The sequence below is a fragment of the Lytechinus variegatus genome, chromosome 5, assembly GCF_018143015.1.
Source record: "Lytechinus variegatus isolate NC3 chromosome 5, Lvar_3.0, whole genome shotgun sequence".
NCBI classification, from domain to species: domain Eukaryota; kingdom Metazoa; phylum Echinodermata; class Echinoidea; order Temnopleuroida; family Toxopneustidae; genus Lytechinus; species Lytechinus variegatus.
In genome coordinates, this window is record NC_054744.1 from 7,856,888 (window position 1) to 7,879,468 (window position 22,581).

Consider the following 22,581-nt stretch of genomic DNA (forward strand, 5'->3'; position numbering starts at 1 on the left):
TTGTTTGAAACTTTGTTTTAGGGAGATGCCTAGAAAAAAAAGAACCCAAGTTTTGAAATAAATATAAATCTCCTACGTGTACCAGACTTTTCTGCATTAACTTTGTTTTTCTGAGCTTCATGTCTGTCTATGTAAGACAGGACATTGATTTGATGACCAATTGACCATAGTTTAGTTCTTTGGGAAGCACTTAGTGAGAACATGATCATGACCATTGTTTTTGTAATGCAGACCTTTATTTTTGCATTGATTTTGATGCCTAGGACCAAGAAAAGGCCAGATGAAGAGGAAGAGGGTAAGAGTGGGAACAGGGTATCCCAAGAAGAGACGAATCCAGCTGCCAATGAGACCAAAATGGATACAGCTCCTCCTGAATCATCAACTGCGACGTCCGAAGCAACAGAAGGTGAAGATGGAAATCTGTCGATGGCAGAGAATTCTTCCTCAGGTACAGGAGCAGAAGGATCCAAGCCAAGCCCAACAACATCAACTGAAACAACTCCAGCAGTCGCGTCTGCAACCGCAACAACTCCTCCGGAAACAACAAAGAAGCCTCAGGAAAGTGAAGATGGGGGGTCGGCGGTTGCAGCAGCAGAACCTGAAGAGATGGCTGTGGATGCGCCACGGGATGCCACTGAAGCAGGGGATGTCGCTGCACCGTCGGAGGAGAAGGATGGTACGGCCGAGGAGGGCAGGACAAAGTTACTTCCGTTTCCCTTTCATGCAGGTGAGTGACGTGAGGATCTTTCCTGAAGATACTGTACATAAGGACATGGGGAAGTCAAGTTTTGATACCATGGAAAGTAGGGAATGTCTGGGGAATTGGCTTGAAACATAATCTTACAGGATTGTATCCATAATGATAATGTTCATCTTTTAATTAGCACAGCTACTGAAAGTGATGTGGAAGTCAGTAATGAGTACTGACGTTGAGTGTAAAACTTTAGACGAGAAACTGGATACCTTCGCGTTAATTTGTAAAGACGATGCATGGGAGGAAATGTGAAAAATGATGTATTCTGAATTAAACATGGAAGACATTTTGTGGTGCATGAACAAAGTGTAAATTGATGGATGATATTGTTGGTGGTTATTGGCAGCTGCAAGCAAAAAGCAGTTTTGTATTCAGAGGTTGAAGAAGAAGTCTGAATAAAACAACAGTTTGTTAACACTTTCCAGTTGCGAGACAGGAAGGGCAGTTTGGTCATAAAGTGGTAGGCCTCCTCAAAGGCTAGTTGAGATGGGATGTAAATGAGCTTGGCTAAAGAATTACTTGTCACATTCAATAAACAACCGACTCACTAAACACTGCCAAGAGACGGGGGCCTGCCAAGAAATTTCTGATATTTCCTTTTGGCAGCGGGGGCAGTGAGAATTGAAAGCGAATGCTGCGGGCGGACGGTGCACAGCATCGAGACGAACCCCTCGTGCACCTTCGTCGGGGCATTATGCAAGAGCGAATGTTGAAGGACCCTGTCTGTCTGATATCCATGTCTGACCTCGTGTAAGGGAAAGTAAACAAGCGGCATGAGCGCCAAGTTTTGAAGACAGGTGCGGCATTTCGTGGAAGGTGTTGAAATGATATTGGCATGGCCTACTTAGAAGTGCAATGTATCTGTTGTTGGGGGGGGAATGAGGAAGGCCGTTGTGTGCAGATCAAGTGGAGTACAAATTCCAAGCCTACTTTAACACAAGGTGAATGTGTATATGTATGTATATGTATGTGTGGTGGGGGGGGGGGAGTTAATGGAAGCAATCGTGTTTAGACGGAGTTGGATAGGATTTTTCAATTCGTGTGGGATGTGAGCTGCTTTAATTACTTGCTTGGCTAGGGTCAAAGATACTGATTCAATATTTGATGAAGGATGTCTGGGGTGATAGGAAACCGAGAGGTAGAGGTTGGGGTGATGAGATAGAAATTAAATTACATATTGAGCTTCTCTATAGGGTAGACACTTGTTAGAATCTGTAGATCAATGGTTATCTCATCAGTGAATTAAAGACTCCATATTCCCCTGGCATAGAATTTAATGGCTTTAATTGTGTCATAGCCTTGGCAGAAGGATATGCCAACAACAACAACAAAAAATGTTGTGCCATGTTTAGCTTCAGCTTATAGTGTGAACCCTGCTCAGCGTTTTTTTTCCTTTTTTTTTTAAACAAACGTTTACTTTCTAATCAACAAATCAATGAAAGTCCACATGTGGAAAAGCTGTGAATTTGACTTTTGTTGAAGTTCCATATAGAACATTGATTTTGATTGACTTATAAAGGATTTTATCATGGGATTATGTTAAATTACCATTGATCTCAAATTTGTTTAATATTCATCGTAGGTTTTATATTGTGCTACCATATTAATGTCTGTTTGGTTAAGGTAAAAACAATCTTGTGATTTCTTCAGTGTTGTGTATTCAAGGAATTAACATTTAAGAATGTGTTTGAGTAAATTCACCTGTTTTATTCATCTAAAGTATACTTTGCCTTTTTTAAAGGTATTATTTAACTTTGTGACCAGCCGATTTAAAAAATTCTCAAACCAAGATGAAACATGTGTACAAGTGCATGTATTAGAACTAATAAACCCTGAAAACAACCATTATTGAGAATGAAAAGCTCAAACTACAAGGCAAACCCCAATTTTGTAAATAGGCGTCTTATAGACACCTAAATAGTTCACATAAGTGTATGGGATGAAATTAAGATGGTGTTTTTGGTCACTTTATATTTCAATTTTTGAACGCAATTTTTTCTGTGCTTCATTTTTGTAACATATCACAGATGCAGGTGACAAGTGTGACCTTCTAGCTCAGATTTTTAAAAAGTCAAACCAATGTTAACCCATCACTTTAATGCTTGGATACATGTTTTATTGAATCCGCCTAAGCAACCATCCGTCTTTAATGTCCAAAAGACCATTTAGACAATTTTCCCACCTTCCTTCCATTTCGGTGTAGTATGACATATAGAAGAAAACAAATTATTCATCAAATTATTAAAACATATCTCAGAAGAGCAGTTTTATAATTTCTGTGTTTCTTTTTCTCCCCTTTGTAGGCATCAACTTGTGTGAGGAATGGTTTGATTTTGAGTTGCCGTACGACATCTGGTGGCAGTGGGTACACAACAAGCTACCTTCCAGGACTCAAGCACCCAAGTTCAAGAAGATCAGAAATAGTAAGTTGCCAATTTGATGTCAAAGATAATTTAAATCACAAATTATTTTCAGTTTGCTTTCCTTATCTATACCATTTAACAGCAAGAATTTTGCCCCCCCCCCCCCCGGTCTCCAGACCTGCAGAATATCCTGCATCTCAATTGAGTGGCAGATTGTTAATCCTGTTTCATAAGTTTTTTTATTATTAAATTTTATGGGACAAAATGATTGTCCAAATTTGAGAAGCTTTTAAAAGGAAATCCTAATCTTGTAATTATGATAGTTTTATTAATGTGGACTTTGGAATGCCATTTTTATCTTCTGCAACTACATGTTTGTAATGTACTAGAAAATTATTCGAGTAGTTTCCCCTGTCCTCATGTAAATATGTCTTTCAGTAAATTTTCCAGTCTCAAAATTCCCCCTTTTCTCTGTTTTATAATGGAAAGAAGCCATATTTGTTGCTTTTATTAGAAAGAATCTATTTTCTGATTTATTCATGCACTGGAGAAATATTACAGAATAAGCGCTTCCACTTCCTTTTGTGTTTGGATTTCAATTGCAGGTCAACCTTGGTGCTAGTCTTTCACATTTCCCTCGTTTTTTTAAAGAGTTTATTGTATTGTAGTTTTTGCATATTTGCTTCTTTTGATAATTCAGAGAAATTTGTTTAAAGTTCAGGGACATTCCGTATTGCCATATGTACGTGATTGATCACAAATCATAGTAAATGGATTTGTATAGATGTGAGTGGTGATACCTTGCAAAAAATGATCGGAATAGGATTTTGGAATTAGTTTTTCGATCGTGAGTGACAGATTTGAGGTAAAGGCACATCAGTCAGACTCGAGCTGTGGTACAAATTTCCATCCTCACTCTGACTTGGTGATCTTTCTCTGCCTCAGTTTCAATTCTTCCTGTCCATGTTCTGCCCCCCCCCCCATGTTTCATGTCCCGGAACTATTTTACCCCACCCCTCCCCCTCCCTCTCCCCCTCCCCCTCTTCGCTCCATCCTTGTTTTATGTTTCATTTCTTTTACGTTTTTATTTCTCCCTTCACTTTTATCCTTGAGGATATTCCCAGGGATGTTTAAAGCATTTCAAAATGGCAGACTGCCAAGATGTTTTCAGAGACAAACAGAAAATCAGCCATCAGTATCAAAGTTAGGGCTTGTCTGCCATTAGTGGTAGATACCTGATTTTTGTATTTTTTTTCCTTTTGAATTTCAAGTAAAGTCATCAAATCTTGTCTGAAAACGAGCCGTTTTCAAATATTATTAGGGTTCCTTGAAGATCGTAATTGCTTTTGGTAATTCATTGCATGGATACGTGACAACCTTGTGGAGATGACTTCCACATCTCAACATTGACATACTCTCCCATAAACTGATTTCTGTATGGTGTGATTCCGATTGTTGGCAGAATTAAGATTCATCATTTGAGCATTTCTGAAACCATTTGATTCTAGTATTGACAGCTAAAGCCTGCAATATTGCTCTGGAGTTAATTTTGATAACGCAGTTTTAAGATTTTTTTTTTTTTTTTTTATTTGGGAGGGATGGTTTGTACACAAAGGAGCTCATTGTATGCAAGAGATTTTCCTTTTTTCTATAATTGTAATTAGTATTCCTCCTTTTGATATTTAATAATTATTTGCTGTTAGGTATTCTTTGGCTGCTAAACAGTATATTCTGCTTGGTAATCAAGAATTAGAATGAACCTTCTTCAATTTCATATTGCTACATGCACTGCCCACTTCTGAGATTCCCTTTTCAAGTGCCCCATGTATTAAGTTATCAAGGTCTGCCACTTCCTTGAAATTTTCCTGCAACCTGAGAATATTTGTATAGTAGAGTAAAATATATAGCCCTGATGAACCTAATTCTGCTGTTTATAAGGAATCGAATTACACATATACAGGAAATGAGCTTGAATGATTGAAACCTTGGGAAAGGTAAAATCATGCATTTCATGTGACATTGGTTTTTTCCTTTTAAGTTTGTTCAAGTGAACTGGTTATTTTTTTTGTTGTTGTTATACAGCATGCCCTTAAAACCACAAACTACAAGTATGATTTAGCAGTCAGACATTTACAAGTTTCCATTTCTCCGATTATCTTATTCAGTATAGTATAAAAAGATATTGCTTCATATCTGTGGTTTCTTAACCACTGTACCTAGGCTTACTTAGTAATAATACTGCAGGTATTTCAAACAGTGCAAAAACTGCAAGTGATTAGGCCTATATGTGATTAATGAACAGCACATAAGTCTTTGTATAATGCAGGCCTGCATTCGTAATATATTTCAGTAAATTAATGTATACTTCAATCAGAGTAAAATGAACATGTATGCTTTTATGTGTGCTTAATAAACAGCAGCAAAAAGCTGGGGGAGGGGGAGGGGGGGGATGAGAAGGGAGCGTGGGATGAGGTGGAGGAAGAGAGAGTGAGAAAGAATGCGGAGAGAGATGGAGGGAACTGGGAAAATGGCATCGTGTCACGTCACACGCCGTACAGTTGGCTTATGTCTGAGCTCGCCTCCCACATTCGTGTTTTGCCATAAAGACGCTTTTTTCCCCCCGAGTTCCCACGGCACATCCCAGCTCTTGAAGCATTCAAATTCAAGGCATAGCTGCACATCCATGCTCTGTGTATATCCCCCATCATGAATCCTAGCAACCGCAATCACTGTCACTGACCCTACAGTCTTCATAACAGGGTTGGTTCACATTTAAAAGAAAACCGCATTTAAAAGATTGTCCAAGCTTGGATCCGATCAGTCATGAATGTTCTCATTGATTGCATATTCTAACAACAGGATTGTTCACATCAGAATGATAATAGCATTTTCAATACAATTGCAGTGAGTTCACTCTAGTTGTGTCTAGAAAACACATCCACTTCATATGTGAAAGGTGTTCACATTAAATGTCATGGCAGATGTAGCCTGCACGACAGCATGGGTGATTCGCATGTAAAATTTAATCCCGTTGAACATGCAAGCAAGCATTCATGATGACTGCCACTGATCCTGCTGTTCAAAAGAGGGCAATATTGACAAATTAAGGCTCCTCTACTAACTCTTAGGCCCCTATTCTGAACTCGGGTTTAAATTAAACCCTGGTTTAAAGTTGTGCTTTAAGTATGGAGAGCCAATTGGGGCACAAGTCCTTAACAGTACACATCCAATTAAGTAAGTCATTTGTCACTCAAATTGTTCATAATTGTCTGGGAATGATAACCGAGGTATTTTTCTTCATTATGAAAGTAAAAGGAAATTTGACTCGTGTGTCACTTGCTTCCTTTTGCCAAAGTTGGGCAGCATATTGGTATTAAAGAAAAAAAGATGCTGGAGATGAATAGGCTTAAACCTTTCTTGGAATTTAACGTACGTTGAATGTGTCATTGTGCAGTACACTTTTGACTTCTTTGTGGCGAAGTGAAACAGTACTAATTTTTCAGTCCCACTCATTCCTTTTGGTGTGGGCCAACAACCTTTCTCCTGTCACCGCCTATATAGGTTACATGACGTTCCCATGTGATTCAGGGTTTCTGATTCTGAAATGTCGAACAAGTGCAAGGAATATTTCAAGGAGCATTTTTTTTTTTACCTTACCCTTCTTGGTTTTGAAAACCTCTTGAGATCGTCAAACTTGGCTGAGAAACGCTCATTTATCTGTAACCTTCATCTCTGGTGCTTGATTTCATGGCCTCTGCTGTTGCTTAGCAGCAAAATGAGATGAGAGAAGAAGAGAGAGGGAGAGAGAGAGAAAGAAAGAGACAGAGCGTGAGAGACAGGCAGAGAGAGAGACACAGACAGAGAGAATGAAAGAAAGAGAAGGGGGGGGGGTGGGGGGACACACATACACAGAGATTGAGACCCTTAATTCATGCCAGTGTTGTACTATTTGCATACAGTACAATCTTCCTGAGCTTCGGTAGATTTATCATATATTATTCATAACCTAATCCACATTTTATTGGAATTTAATTAGTCGACTCTCTCGAAAGAATCATATTACACTTCAGGGAATCCATTGCAAATGATACTCCCAGTACAGACACAGGAGGTAGTAGCCTATTCTGACAAGTTTTACCCAAGTCTAGACTAGAATTTTAAACCACGCTGCAATGGAATGCTGGGATTCATATTATTTCTTCCATGTTTATGGCAATTATAATGTATCAATTAATTCATTTAAATTTGATATGTTTTGTATTTTCCTATTCTTCCCGTTTCATGACTCAATTAATATTCTTTTGTAACAGTTTGCTACAGGATAAGAATAGCTTTAATTGGGGAATAAGTTTCCAGCTGGCACCCCATAAAAAGTGTTAACCAAGTTAACCAAACCATGGCTCTCATAATACTACCCAGGATGTTTAACTTGCTTTAAAGGTCAAGTCCACCCCAGAAAAAGGCTGACTTGAATAAATAGAGAAAAATCAAACTAGCATAGTTCTGAAAATTTCATCAAAATTGGATGTAAAATGAGAATGTTATGACATTTTAAATTTTCGCTTATTTTTCACAAAACAGTGATATGCACAACTAGGTGAGTCAGTCGATGATGTCCATCACTCACTATTTCTTTTGTTTATTATTATTTGAATTATACAATATTTCATTTTTTATTGATTTGACAATAAGGTCGAACTTGACTGAACCATATAGTTTTAAACAATGCTAATTCCACATGTTCAGGGAGGGATTAATCCTTGTTTCACTCGAAAATGAGGAGAAAATTAGAATATTTCATATTTCATATGATAAAATACAAAAGAAATAGTGAGTGGATGACATCATAGTCTCCTCATTTGCATACCAGTCAGGATGTGCATATAACTGTTTTGTGAAATTAAACGAAACTTTAAAATGTCATAACTTTCTTATTTTACATCCGATTTTGATGAAATTTTCAGTGTTATGCTCTTTGGATTTTTCTCTTTTTATTCAAATCAAGTTTTTATTGGGGTGGACTTGTCCTTGAAGGAAACGCACAGGCCCAAGCCCTGTCTTATAAAGAATTATGAATGATCCGATCAATCGCAACTATGGAAAGCCAGCAACGTCAACATCTAAAATTACATGTTCAAAATATTTTTGAGAAATTATGTATATTCATACATTCACTGTTTTCTTGACAATTCAGTATGATTCTCGTTGTTATCAAAGGACATTGAGCAAATTTCCTAAAGAAAAAATTATGACATTGATGGATTTCCATGTACTTGAGATTGATCGGATCAATATTAACTATTTCTAAGATGGGCCCTGAATTCACAATGTTTTGATTCCTTTGTTTTAAACCATAATAAATGCCAGTATATTAGGTTGTTCCTAATGAGCCCCACTATTGCACATTTAGAACACAAATGACAAATGAGTGTCTTTCACTTAAAAAGATATAGGCCTTATTTGATTGGCTCATCTTGAAACAATGATGAAACCAACTTTCAATGAACAGATATTAATAACAACACTAAAACCAGCATTTAGCACTATTTCCATAGTAAACTATATATGTCACAGCGTTTACAAGCAAAAGCGTCAAAAACAACATTTGTTATCTAGTATTGTCATCCTGCCAACATATCAAAATACTCTGTTTTTGCAATTTTGAACTAATTTCTTAAACACTGAATTCATGCTTCTCTGTTACAGATTGTTTCATCTCTCCTAAAACGGAATGGAATCTATGATTAAATACAATAAATAAATTTTCCCTCTGGGCATTTCCAAAAAATGTTCAACCTTTTTGTACATCCGATCCCCATTTTTCTCAAGTCTTACTTCACTTCATAAACTGACCAAGTCATGGTCCTTTGAGAACATTACAGACTGTCAAAAGAACAAGAAATCAAAGACAGAAAATTTCATGGAGGTCCCACCACATATAGGGGGTCAGACATACGTATTTTATGGAATTGCCCCTATGTATTTGGGAAGCAGTGAGTATAAAACTGTATGGCAGGAAATTTTAGAATGATATATTTATGATAAATGGTTTTTCAAAAAAAGAATTGGGGGAGATGTCTTGGAATTGTACCCCTAAATTTCTGGCATTTTGAGGGGATTTGAAGATTTTTGTAGCTTAATGCGTGGGATTTGGAATTAGGTCTTTAGAGGGTTAAATAGCAATTTTGTAAGGTATCCTTATAATGATTCCATATTATAGCAATGTGTAATCCATGATGCCGTTGATAGGACAGCAGCGAAATGATCCTGCTAATTCCTCATTTTCAAACAGAACACTTAGACTGACAAGACTGTTACAGAGAGCGCCTTATCGCCATAGCAACCAAATTGCCCTAAAGCAAACCCTCCCACTCATGAAAAAGAGCTTATCCACAAGATTGGTTGGTACGTAAGACGGATGGGCTCGGCCGTTCTAAGACGATTGTGATGATCAATTTCCAGCTGATGAAATTAAACGGCAATCCTTCCATATTTGAATGGGTAATATGGTACGCTGACGAGAGCTTAGCGGAAGAACGCCAAATCTGACTCTGTTGGGCAAATGATAGAATTATAATTTTTCACAGTTAGTGCATGGTGTGCATATGTGTATTATGCATGGCCAAACATTCACTCCACAATCCTTTCAATTGAATGGCTATTAAAAGGAAGATGAACTTGACATTTTACTTTTGAAAACTCTGTCACTTCTAGCCATACTTTGGGAATAAATGACCCTTTTAAAATCCCACCAAACACTAATAATATTTGCCGATTTCTTTTCATATGATAACAACTTACATTCATTTCCAACACGGACTTTTCAGAATATTCACTTAGACAATCCTAGAACACTATTATCACATATGTAGAATGAATAATAATTATCAGTGTTTTCTGAGGTTGCCATGCAGTCAAGCTTAGCTTATAGTGGCAACCCCTGCAACCTTCTAAAAATCGATATGTATTAATAGAAAATGCAATTTTGTTTAATGTTTTGCTTGTCAGTTATACGTATGTTATTATTGTACTTTCTTTGTTAATGTGTTTAGGAAAAAGTTGCAGAAACCAATAAATGAAATGAATGAAAATAATGATAACTGATGAATCAATATATTAGTATTTTTGCATTAAGATATATAAAAAGTAGACGGTAGTTGCATTGTAGAATGATTATTGTATTCAGAAATAAATTTTGTTTAAAAAAATACAACTACTAGTATATAAATTATAAAGTATAGAGTTTGTTTAGCAAACATTGGTTAATTCAATGTGATACAATGTGATACACATAAAATGGATCTACATATATTCTGGAGGTGCACTCTAAATTCCAAGGATTTAAAATAAATCCAGATTGGCTGTGGACAGTGACCAACCAAAAATTAGATTTAGATTTAAACCTTGTTAATTTTAATATTAATCTAAAAAAATTGAATTTAAATCTTTTGATATCTAAAGGTTGATCCTTAAGATTTAAAATAAATTGAAAATTTAGCTGGTCACTATTTACAGCCGATCTGGATTCATTTTCAATCCTTGGAATTTAGAGTGTAGCCATTCTCCTGTTTAGCTAATATGTAGAGCTTTGAGGATAGTGCATTCAGTTGAACTTTTATTGGATTAGATAGCACTTCCTTGATTCTACAATTAAGTTGAAATTAGAGGAGGCACTTTCATTGATTAGCGTTTGATACGTGACTGGATGTTTTGTTTCAGCTAGTAGATATTTGATATCAATATGGCCAGGGGGGTGTTTCACAAAGATTTACGTGTGACTTATGAGTCGCGCTTAAATTCCCAGTTGTATGCGGTATGAAAGGCATCACCGCACTTGTCAAATCATGTGTAGAGGGCGCCCTCTACTGCATGTTAACGAATAAGATTGCGTGTTACAATTCATGTGTGTATCTGCATTTAAGAATGACACACTGAGTCACACTTAACCCTCTGTGACCCCCCCCCCATACACTGGCCCGTATTCTGAAGTCGGGTTTTACTTAAACTCGGGTTAAGGTTGTGGTTTAAGTATGGATAGCTGATTGTTAAATAAATCACTAACAGTAGAGATATCATATTTCAGCTTATTTTTCTCTCTAATCATTCATAACTGTCCGGAAGTATAAGAAGATGATTGTCTTTTCCATGGATGAATCAGGAAAGAGCACAGTAAACATAAAGACACAAACAACTTAATAAAAAAATTGACTCTTTTGGCTTCCCATAAATTTAACATAGACCATGGTGTAAGTTAAACCTGACTTCAGAATACGGGCCTATGAATATACAGTATATTATGTTGAGCAAAACTGCATGTAATGAATGCTCCATTACCATGAGTTTGAAGTTTCAATGAGAAGGCGGACATACATTACTTAAGAAGTAGAAAGTTTATTGCCATTGATTTAAGAATGCCATCTTATGATATCAAATTTATAATATCAAAGTTATTTTGTGCTTATTCATTCATGACAAGCAATTAACTGGCATTGATCATGTATGACTTGTTTTGTTACTGATATTATGATTATGATGCCAATTAGTTGTTATCTTTGTATATACATTTATAGACATATTTTTTGCGGATTTGTGACAATCAAATTTCATATCTACATAATTAATTGAGAACTGAAATTTGCATTTTTGACCAATTCAAATCAATGCTACACAGCTATCTTTAGCTGTCTGTCATGATTTTTAGACACCAAATTCAGGAACTGTTCGCTTTCAGTTAGTCTGAGAGAAAGCACTTATTACTTCTTGCCTTAACAAGCGGCAATGCCATGAATCTATTAGGCGTAAACAAATTTCCGATTGCGTCGTCATTCACCTAAATTCCTGCAAGCGTGTGCTCGCATAGGCGGACCCGGGATCAACAGGTGGATTGCGGGAGCTGTCGTCGATGTCATCCATTATATGAGTTTCCTATTAGCACCGATCACGTAATTATATTTTCGTCTTTTGCTTCCGCGATCGAACACTCCTTGAATGCAGTACACAAGGCATCGCTCATTCTCACCAAGATATCCTTTAGACATTGTTCACGCTGACTGAGTGATCGCCCAAGCATGAATGTCGCACAGCAGGAGAGCGTTAAAGTGTAGGAGAAGTACAATAGTCTTTCAAGAGAATATGATCATTTGAGAAGGTTACTAGACTGGTACTTCAGCTCTGAAGTATGATTTTTTTTCCTTCAAGATTGTCCAGTAATTATTCATAAGGGGATGATAGCTCTTATAAAAAGATGTGTTCGGTCAATATGGCATTGAATAAAATAGATGTTTGAATAAGCTATTTTTCACATCATGAAGAAAAAAAATTATGAATAAATAGGGGAAAATTACATTGATTGAATCTGTATTTGTAAAGATCAAACTGCATGTAATATTTAAGCCAATTTTCTTGACCATTTGTTTTTTAAAGCCCAAAAGGCATCTTTACCTTTATAAATAAATGAGATAAAAACTCCTACAATTTTTTTTACATTAAATCTTTTCAAAATAGTTCCTTTTAAAATGCCATACAGGAAAAAAAAAGTATATAATGATAATAATAATACTTGTATTTAAGAAACGCTATTCACGTTTGTACCATAGCGCTTTACAAAAATTTGCATCGAATACAATAATAATACAACATAATCATAAATTCATAAACCATACAAAACAAAAATAAATCATGCATAAGCTGTATTTCATATTTTAAGTATTGTGGGACTAATGGTAAAGAAGGAAGGGTGGTGGGGAGGGGTTGGGGAGTCCTCTCCATACCTAAGTGCTTTATTGACGTAGAATTGTCTGGATGGCCAGGATATAAGCTCCGTTGAGCTGCTCGAGAATCACTTTACCGACTAATGGACTCATTATACAAGTTTAATCAATCTATATTGGAAGAAAAGCCAGAGAGAGGGAGAGGAGAAATGAGGGAGCTGCGTATGGTGTAAACACCTGATTTATTAGAGCTATGAGAGAGCAAATTGATCGTGTTGCCATGGCAATGACGTCTTATAGCCCTCGTTCATGCACCCATTTTTATGGAGTGGGTGTTCCTCTGTGTTTTTATGTGTGTTTTCTTGCCTTGTCTTGCCGAATGTCTCCTGTTATTTTCGCTTTCTTTCGTTCCCCATCTTTATTTCAAACATCCATATGTTGCAGTTTTCTACAGTTTTACTGTTGAATTTAAGGCTTCTGTTTATTGCCCCCTCGTATAATGCTAATTCCCATTTGCAAAATGACTGAACTTCTCATATGTTTAGAATTCATAATATGTACCTTTTACGCAAAATTTGATGCTGAATTCAGTCACGTCCTCGAAGAGCTTTTTGCTTACAAACTTATTTGTATCCATTAGATGCTCCTTTTGTTTTAGCTAATTATTTGCGTTTTGTGTTTTCTACCTAAATTTTCGATGTTCATGTATTTTGCAAACGTTCAAAAGACCAGTTAAACAACCTTCTAGATTCCATGAAGATCTCCCTGAAGCCATCTTTGTATCGAAACATGATCTAGTGAGATAGCGTGTGAGGGTTTTTGATAGATGATTTTCTGATAGGATCAGAAGCGGTAAACCAACGGATGGAAGACTCGTACTAATGGAGTGTGATCTAATACTGTGTTTAAAATATTAAAGATAAGGCCGTTCTGGCTCAATCCAGGTTGATCTAATCAGAGACCACCAAATATAATGCTCACACTGTCCGCTATGATAAGACGAAAGAAATTGGCGATGTAAATCGAGAATCAATAAATTTCATACGAGGAGTGGAGAAGCGCTGTGGTTGGATGCCTGCCCGATTTAAGAGCATGGCAAAGGAAGTATAATTCAATCGTGTCTGATCAAAAAACCTGAAGAGCTTTTATCATCGGGAGTAATCTGGACTCGGTACGGTACTTTGGGGAGCGTATATCACTTAGTCTGCTTCCTCTAGGCAAATCAATTCTTGCTCTTCGTTGATATTCTTGAATGATGGCATTAAGTCAATTCAGACGCTGAAATTCATATGAAAATTGTCTCAAGACTCGTATTAAGGTCGATTTATTTTCTTTTCAGATTAATTTTGTAAAGTAATTATTAGGTTGAATATTACTTAAGATTTTCTTATCTAGTAATCATGTCATTGTCAAGTGTTTATGATGCATATATTTGTTGGTGTCATCTACGTGTTTGAACGGAATTTCGAATGGAACACATCACAGCTTTCCTTAAGAGATATCCATCACATTAAGATAGTGATTTGTCAAAAAGAATTCGAAATAAGGAATTTATTTGAAGAGATCAGTTAAACATGAAAATACCAACCAGCAACTTGGGAATCATGTTCAGCCTGACAAACTGTAGACGTTTTGTATGATACTAATTACAGAACCATAGATTGTAATATTTTGGTTAAAAAAAATCTTGATTCCAAACGGGATTCCAACAGAAACTGCATTTTGCAATCATACTAGATGAATATAATTTAAACTATAATTCAAAATATGAATGTAACAACTCTTGAATGTGTGAACACATGTTTGATTTGAGAAGAAAGTGAAGGGAAAAACAGGAAAAGAAGGGGTATACGCACAGGAATAGATCATTTTTAGCTAACCAACTTACATGTAGACCATTTTTGTTTCAAGATGTAATCTCCTATGTGAAGGAAAATGTTGATTTATTCGGTGTGGCATTCGCGATCGGCCCCCATTCCTTCCTCTTGCGTTGAGCAAATCACTCTTTCATCTCTACCGAGTTATGTGATGTGACCTATTTCCCTAAAAACAGGCAAATATTTTATTCAATACCCCCCCACACACACACACTCATACACACAATGGAAATGTTTCATATTTTGGAAGTTGTATTTTGGGGAGAGGGGCAGGGCACAGTTTGCATAATAATATGAAATAGGATCTACATGATTTTATTCCAAATAATGGACTTGAGTTAGAAATCATGCTCTGTGATGTTATGCACTGTTAGAAATTAATCAAGTTGTGATATTTAATCCGTCCTCTCCATGATAAATTTTTAATATCAATCAAAATAAGGATACATTTTCTTTACGCATTCTATATATTAAATATTTATCCTATTTGAAATACTAAGGGTTTTAATTGTGGAAAAGGTCATTGCCACCTTTTAAAAATTTGTTTTTCTATAATTATACCTAAAATTATCCTTAATTTAACTCAAACATTAAATATACTATTTTAAGTTTTCGTTCATCTTCCCCAGGTGCATGTCACCATTTCAGTTCAATGATAAATCTCTAAACCCTAAAACAGCTATGCATGGAGGATGTCAGATAAGAATGCATTTTTCACTAAATGAATTTTGCTAATTTACATTAAAAATAAATTGATCTGGCACTCGATCAAGATGAAACATCTTTTCTTTTTGAGGTTCATGGGCTGAAAATTCAGGACACAATCTCTTTTGGTAGCCTTAATTAATAATATAGGGTATTTATATTGCGCACATATCCACCTTGTTAGGTGCTCAAGGTGCTCCTATATTACCCGGCTAAGCTAGGTGTTCAGAGCGCACACAGCTTCTTCAGGAATTACTTCCTACCGGTACCCATTTACCTCATATGGGTTGAGTGCAGCACATTGTGGATCAGTTTCTTGCTGAAGGAAATTACGCCATGGCTGGGATTCGAACCCACGACCCTCTGTTTCAAAGTCCGGAGACTAATCCACTGGGCCACAACGCTCCACAGATATCCAACAATTAATACATTTTTTACGATGCATGTTCAAAGGGTCCAGTTTAAAGAAAAATGATATCTTATTATACTGAGAGATATTTTTGTTATTAAAATTTTGACAATGAATCACTGGCTGAAGAAAAAAAAATTGGCAGCCACAACACTTTTATAACATTGGATTATAATTCATATTTTTAACACTTAGTACCTTGTTCTGACCTCTTGTGCATCAGTTACGATTGGCTTTTATTAGCTGATTGGGAAATTGTTTTGAGCAGTCCCAAAATGTGCTCTACAATGAAAATGATTGCCACGGCTGGCCTAAAGTTCTAATAAGATCTCACACGATCGCTACAATCACAACATGATTTAGACCACGGATTGTAATATGGCGCAAAGTGTGACAGTGGAAAAACGATAGGCTTTAACTCTCAACAGAGGATACTGACATGAACTTTTCCTGTCTGGCTTTTCTATTTACCTGTCAATTCTGGTATTCTCTTCCACAAGTTTACACAATCTGTATCTACTCCACGGCTTTTTGTTTCTCATTGCTTCTGCTTTCCTGCGTCCTGTGGTGTAGCTTAATTACAGGGTGTTGAGATACAGAATGGATCTGCCTCGGAGGGAAATGATCGCTGTCATTAAAGGGGTTTGGTTTTTTTTTTTTTTGGGGGGGGGGGTATATGTTGTCCTGTGTAATAATGAGTCTAGGAATATACATTGTTACATGTAGGAATGAAATGTTGTGTAATGTTTGCGAATGCATGTATGTGATGATATTGGGAAATGTCGAGATTCATTCGAACGAGTGACTGGTGGGGGGGGAAGTCTAGCACTTTGGAAGGAAAAGAGAAGGAAAGATGTGGGGAGGAAGAGGAGGAGGGGAGAGGGAAAAATAGAGATGTAGAGACAGAATGAGAGAGAGGGGGAGGGGGAGGGTTGGTGAGGTTGATCAGGAGTACATGTGATCTAATCTTCATTAGAAGGAAGTAAAAGCTCTTCTATGATATGGATTTATTAAGCTATATTGTGTTTAACAGAACTGTACAAGGGTTGAAAATGCAATCACCTCAATAATTGAATGAATCATTTTATTGATTTCTAGTAAAAAGATGATTATAAAGTGGATTGTTCGAATTTCAAGCGAAAAATGTCCTAGTTTCTATGTAGGTCATCGTTGCACCCCAATCTCTTTTAAACAGAAACCCTTAAACACATCCAGTGCAACTTGACACAAAAAATAGCTCTTGAGGATAATCAAGATTCCCAGAAACGATCCATTTCCATGGCATCGCCGCGTTCCAATTACGTCGGGAGTCGATTGCTCGCTTTCAGGAGCGATTCCCTTTAACATCATACCGCCTTCTCATCTTCAAAGGTTAATATATGTGTCTATTCCCCTCACCACGATGACAACTTCTTCACAACCGTCCCTATAAATAACTCCTATTGTGGCTGTGCAGCAATATAACATCTAATGCGCCATGAGAGGAATACTTTCCTCGAGCTTGGTGCTGGCTTTTGTGCAAGCCTTATGTTTCTTTGTTCCGTGTCTTAGTTCTTAGTCTTTTTCTATTCATTACGTATGTAACTCTTATTTTTAGAGTGGTCTTTTATGTTATATTTTTCAAAAATTCAGATTTAATGATCAGGATATGGTTACAGGACATTGTTTTTAGAGACATTGTTTTTAGAGAGAAGCAGAGAAATTGCTTTTTTGATTACTTGTATTTTTTCATATTTTAGGTAAAAATCTCCTATTAGGACTCATTGTGCAGTCAAAGAATTTTTTTTTTGGTTGCATGATTGGATACTCTTGTTTTTAATTTCAGTTGATTTATATGTATTTGTATGGGAAAGAGAAGATTACTTTGTTTTCATGAAAATTTCTGCCCTTTCACATGGTAAAAAAAAATCGTTATTTGAATGATGATTCCAGTGAAAAATAAGGCTAATGAGGAATATTTAGCACGTGTGAAATCAAACTCAGTTATGATTAGAATCACAAATTTTAATTTTTAATCACAGTCACGATTACAATAGCAATCATCATTACATGAGGATTCAAGATTCACTTGTGAAAGGGCCCTTTGAATATCCTAATCCAAGTTTATGGCTCCTACCACAGTTGCCCCTTTCTTGATTATTATAAAATTGAAGGCATATAATTAGGATTGTGCTGAGGTTTTTTTGTGAGTTTTTCAATCAAGCGAGGGCTCTGCCTTTGATATTACTTTGAATTGTGGTTTCAAACTCAAATGCTCGACTTCCCATGCAGATTTTGCAGGGGAGAAAAGCCACTGCAGAGAATGTCGTTACATTTTGCTCATATATGCTGTTAAGGAATAACAGGAAATGAAAATATATCCCTCCCCCCATCAAATGCTCCATACATATTATACTTCTTATTGCACTGTGTGATAACTTTGTTAATAAGTTTGTTCTGTATTTCTTTTTAACTTTATTTCTGCAGACATCTACTTTGATGTGAAACCCACCGTCCAAACGGAGAATGTCAGATGCAGCTGCAAGAGGCCTTACAACTCAGAAGAGAAAGGATGTGGCGAAGATTGCCTCAACAGGTCAGTAAGATATTTTATTTGAGTGAAAGGAGGAATCAATCAGAGACAAATGTTTAATAATTTTGTTTTGTCTGTCTGCTAAAAAGGGGAATTCAATGCCTCGTATCACAAGGGTTAGCGCTTGATCCGTGGCTAACTTGGGGGCGTCATGGTCAAGTGGTTGAGACTCTTGTCTTTCAATCTGAGGGAGGTCGTTTCGATTCCCAGCCATGGCGTGTTTTCCTTCCGCAAGAAATTTACTCACATTGTGCTGTACTCAACCCAGGTGAAGTAAATGGGCACCGGCAGGAAGTAATTCCTCAAAAAGCCGTGCGCACCGGAATCGATAAACTCACTTTGATAGCTGGGGTATGTAGGAGCATCTTGAGCACCTAGCAAGGTGGGTACGTGCGCTATATAAATGCTATATTATTATAATTTTTTATGCTTGATTATATTAATCATCATGTGCAATACGCCTACAAATCAACAGCAAGATCAGTCGCTGAGCATTTTTTTACCCTGGCCCCCAGGAAATTTTGCTGGCATTGTTTATGAATGCTTCACACAATGTCTGGTGTGAAGGAGGGTTTTAGCATACTAGGCAAGTGCAGCATTTTGTTTGAATCTTTTTCTTAAAGACTGTAACTGCTAATAAAATTACAAATTTGAAAAATAATTTTATTCCCTGGAATGATTGTAATTAATCAAGCAACCAGGTTACTAACAGATATTTCCATCCTCTCCGAGGGAAGTAGTCATTCAAGCAGTAATCGTAATGAAAATTCTGCTTTTGCCTCAGGTCACTTACAACTTTTTTTAAAAATCTTTCTTTGAGAAATTCTTTCTCTCTTTATAGAATGCCCTGTCATGTGATTCATGAATGCGTGCATTGTAATGTTGCAATGTCACTTAGTATGACAGCTGCATTTAGTTTCATGATGGTTTTATGAGGATGATTCAATTTTCCAGAATTCCTCTGCGTATGAAAGTATGGAAGTATTCCCCGAATACCCCGAAGTAAATCACACTTTATTTCGCTTTGCTAATCCCGTGGCTTTGAATGAGATCATTTTAGCCCCCAAATGTTGGGTGAAAGGGGGTGTACAATTACCCATGCGAGATTAATTTTCTTCCACGGAATTTATTTCATCCCGAATCAAGGCATGTCTAGGGAAGTAATTAAACTATTTTGATCAGGGTTCCGTTAGACAGTGGGCTTTGTGGGAGCTTTGTCTGGGTCTCGTGGATGGGGTTGATATACAGGAGCAATTTGTTGATAGTGACTCATGAATGAATCAAAGGAGAGCATGAGTAAGTGCGGGCCTTACTCATTCTCTAACTGCTCATCTTAATTTAGCTATGAGATCATTGCTTTAATCTGATAGGGGTTTGGAGAGGGAGGCTCTCTGTCATGGCGTACTTCTGGCCGGGGCTCTGTTGAATTAACCCCCATCACCCTTTGCGTGATTAGGAGGCAGTTCAGACGAGTGGATATCGACGCATAAACGTGTAAAGAAAAAAAAGTCGTCTCACTTTCAAAAGATGCGTGCATATACTCTGTGTACCTATGTGTAGGAAAAATTATCTCATCAAGGAAGTATATGAACAGTTAAGTAGCATTTTGGACAAAGAACCAACTTCTCATTTTGTGGATGGGGGAATGAGGGGGTCAAGGGAAATTCACCTACGAACTGTCTGAGCTCTCATTGACGCTAGACGTAGCTTCCAAGTATCTATTTTATTGCTAGCTTTTGTCCATTAGGGCCTTCATGAGGCCTATAATGCATTGAAACAAACAAAATGGAAGAAAACCATACAAATAAAATTGAAATAACAACAAGGTAAATAAACGATAACAAAGGGTGCAGAACAGAAGGATTACAGTAAGATAACAAAAAATAACAACAGAGGGGGTAATGACTTAAACCAGATGGTGGAATACAATAGAAACGATTGGGAAACTTGAGTGTGTGGAAAGACAAGGTATTTACCGGCATTGAAATTAACTTTGGTTTCTGTGCATCTGGAGGAGTAGTAAGTCTTGTGTAGTTAATTCTGTGAATAGAAATAGAGGATAATGTTTGAAATAAAATGACAACTCGTTTTAGTATTCTATATCTTGTATTTGAGTACAAATATCACCCTCTTTCATAAGTTTTCATTTGGGTCAAATACAAAATATGGAATCTAAAAATATGCTCAGGAGAAATGTTTTTTTTTTACTTTTCCCCTAGCACCACATTTTTAACTAGATTTTTAGATTAAATTCTTCAATGGTCTTGGCTTTAGACGAGTTCTGCATAATCATGATCTTTGTATTTGTATCGATTGTTGTAAAACATTTAGGCTTGTGGCTACTTGATTCATCATATCTTGATTTGAATTCGATTGGAGTCATTTTGTATTACTATACGATAATTTTTGATAGTGTGAACAGTGGGTCCCTGAATCAATCCTGTACATGTACTAGGTATGTAATGAATAGTGAGGATACGCTCACTGTATCTCTTTACCTGTTCGGACAAGGGGGTAATTGTGAAAACTTTATATGTAATAAACATGAAGGAATGTTGGAATCATTGTGCAAAATGTGACTGTGAAAATGTGAATGTGTCTGAATGGGGTGGGTTAGCTATATTATGGGGGGACCAAGCATTCATTCAGAAGTATTGCTACATCTCGATTGTCTGCCTATCTATTTATGTGTTCAGCAGAGCAATGATTATTCCAGGGTTGCGTGAAATGTGCCTGGTTTGTGTGTGCTATCAATCATTAAGAGCTCTGTTGTACTTTGCTGTAAACATCCCTTGGAATTTCTAGTTACTTTCCAATTCGTTTGTTTCGGTTTGTATTATGTTTAGATGGTTTCCATTTCTATTTCTCATTTCAACTATTTTTTTCCTTATATCATCATCGTCGTTGTAGTCATCAACGTCATCACCATCATCACCTTCATCATCTTCATCATCATCACCATCATCATCATCACCATCATTATCATCAACATTATCACCACCACCATCATTATCATCGCCATCATCGCCATCACTATCACCACCACCATCATCATCATCACCATCACCATCATCACCATCATTATCATCATCATTATCACCACCATCACCACCACCATCATTATCATCGCCATCACCATCATCGCCATCACTATCACCACCACCATCACCATCACCACCACCATCATCACCATCACCACCACCATCATCATCATCATCTTTTCAAACACAATCATTAATCGCATAAGTAATTTAAGATCTTACAAGGGATGTGGAGGGAGAGATCATCATCATACCCCCCTCCCACTTTCCTTTTTTTATGTTAAAATAGATCGAGAATTACTCAGAGAATTACTCATGACTGTAAGCAATGAGTAATCCCCACATCCAGGAATTCATTCTAAAATAGCCACAATATCCTTTCTGTAAACTCCCCAAAGGTGAATTCTAAACTAATCAATTCTGGGATGATTGTTCTTCCTTGTCCCGTTCTCAGGTTGATCCAACATGAATGTTCCTCTGCGTCCTGTCCATGTGGTGACCAGTGCTCAAACCAAAACATCCAAAGACATCATTGGAGTCCAGGACTTAGGAGATTCATGGTGAGTGCCGTTAAGTTTCCCTACCATCGCCATGTCCTTTAACATTCAACCCTGCAATCAATTACATACTAGCATTCAGTGTTAACTGCTAAGATAACAGTCCCAAAGGACCAATCACTGTCAAGGTTTCCCAGGAATTTATAGTCAATAGTAAATTTTAATGCAGTAGTTTCCAGTTTTGAAAGAAATTGAAATTTGTTGGACCCGACTCTGATGCATATACAGTGTATCAAACAATTATTTGTACACCCATAAAACAACGATTCAAACAAGGATAAAATAGTTTTCACTGAAAACATAAATTTATTAACTGATAACATTTGACAAATGATGTATCCTCTTTGTTCAAAGCAAAGTAAAAACATACAATTCTTATTACTTTTAGAATTTTTCCCCAAAATGTGATTTTTTTAAGGAAAAACAATTATTTGTACACTTTGAGTTCTTTTCTACTTAAAGTCTCTTTCTAGTACTTAGTGGGTCCTCCTTCGGCGTCAATAACGGCACGCAGTCTCCTGGGCATACTATCAACCAGTTTCTCACATACGGCAGGATCCAGGCTGCTCCATGCTTGCTGAAGCGTGGCTTTC

At 36.8% G+C, this 22,581-nt stretch overlaps 1 protein-coding gene across 8 annotated transcripts in view; it reads left to right on the forward strand.

Annotated features, from left to right (window-relative positions):
• LOC121415187 (histone-lysine N-methyltransferase ASH1L-like) overlaps positions 1 to 22,581 on the forward strand; it is a 107,842-nt gene that overhangs the window by 61,422 nt on the left and 23,839 nt on the right. For all 8 annotated transcript variants that reach the window (XM_041608346.1, XM_041608343.1, XM_041608344.1 and 5 more), the window contains 4 exons: positions 264 to 727; positions 3,058 to 3,177; positions 18,285 to 18,393; positions 21,886 to 21,991. In XM_041608346.1, the coding sequence (XP_041464280.1) occupies positions 264 to 727; positions 3,058 to 3,177; positions 18,285 to 18,393; positions 21,886 to 21,991 (799 nt within the window). The remainder of the gene's footprint in view (positions 1 to 263; positions 728 to 3,057; positions 3,178 to 18,284; positions 18,394 to 21,885; positions 21,992 to 22,581) is intronic.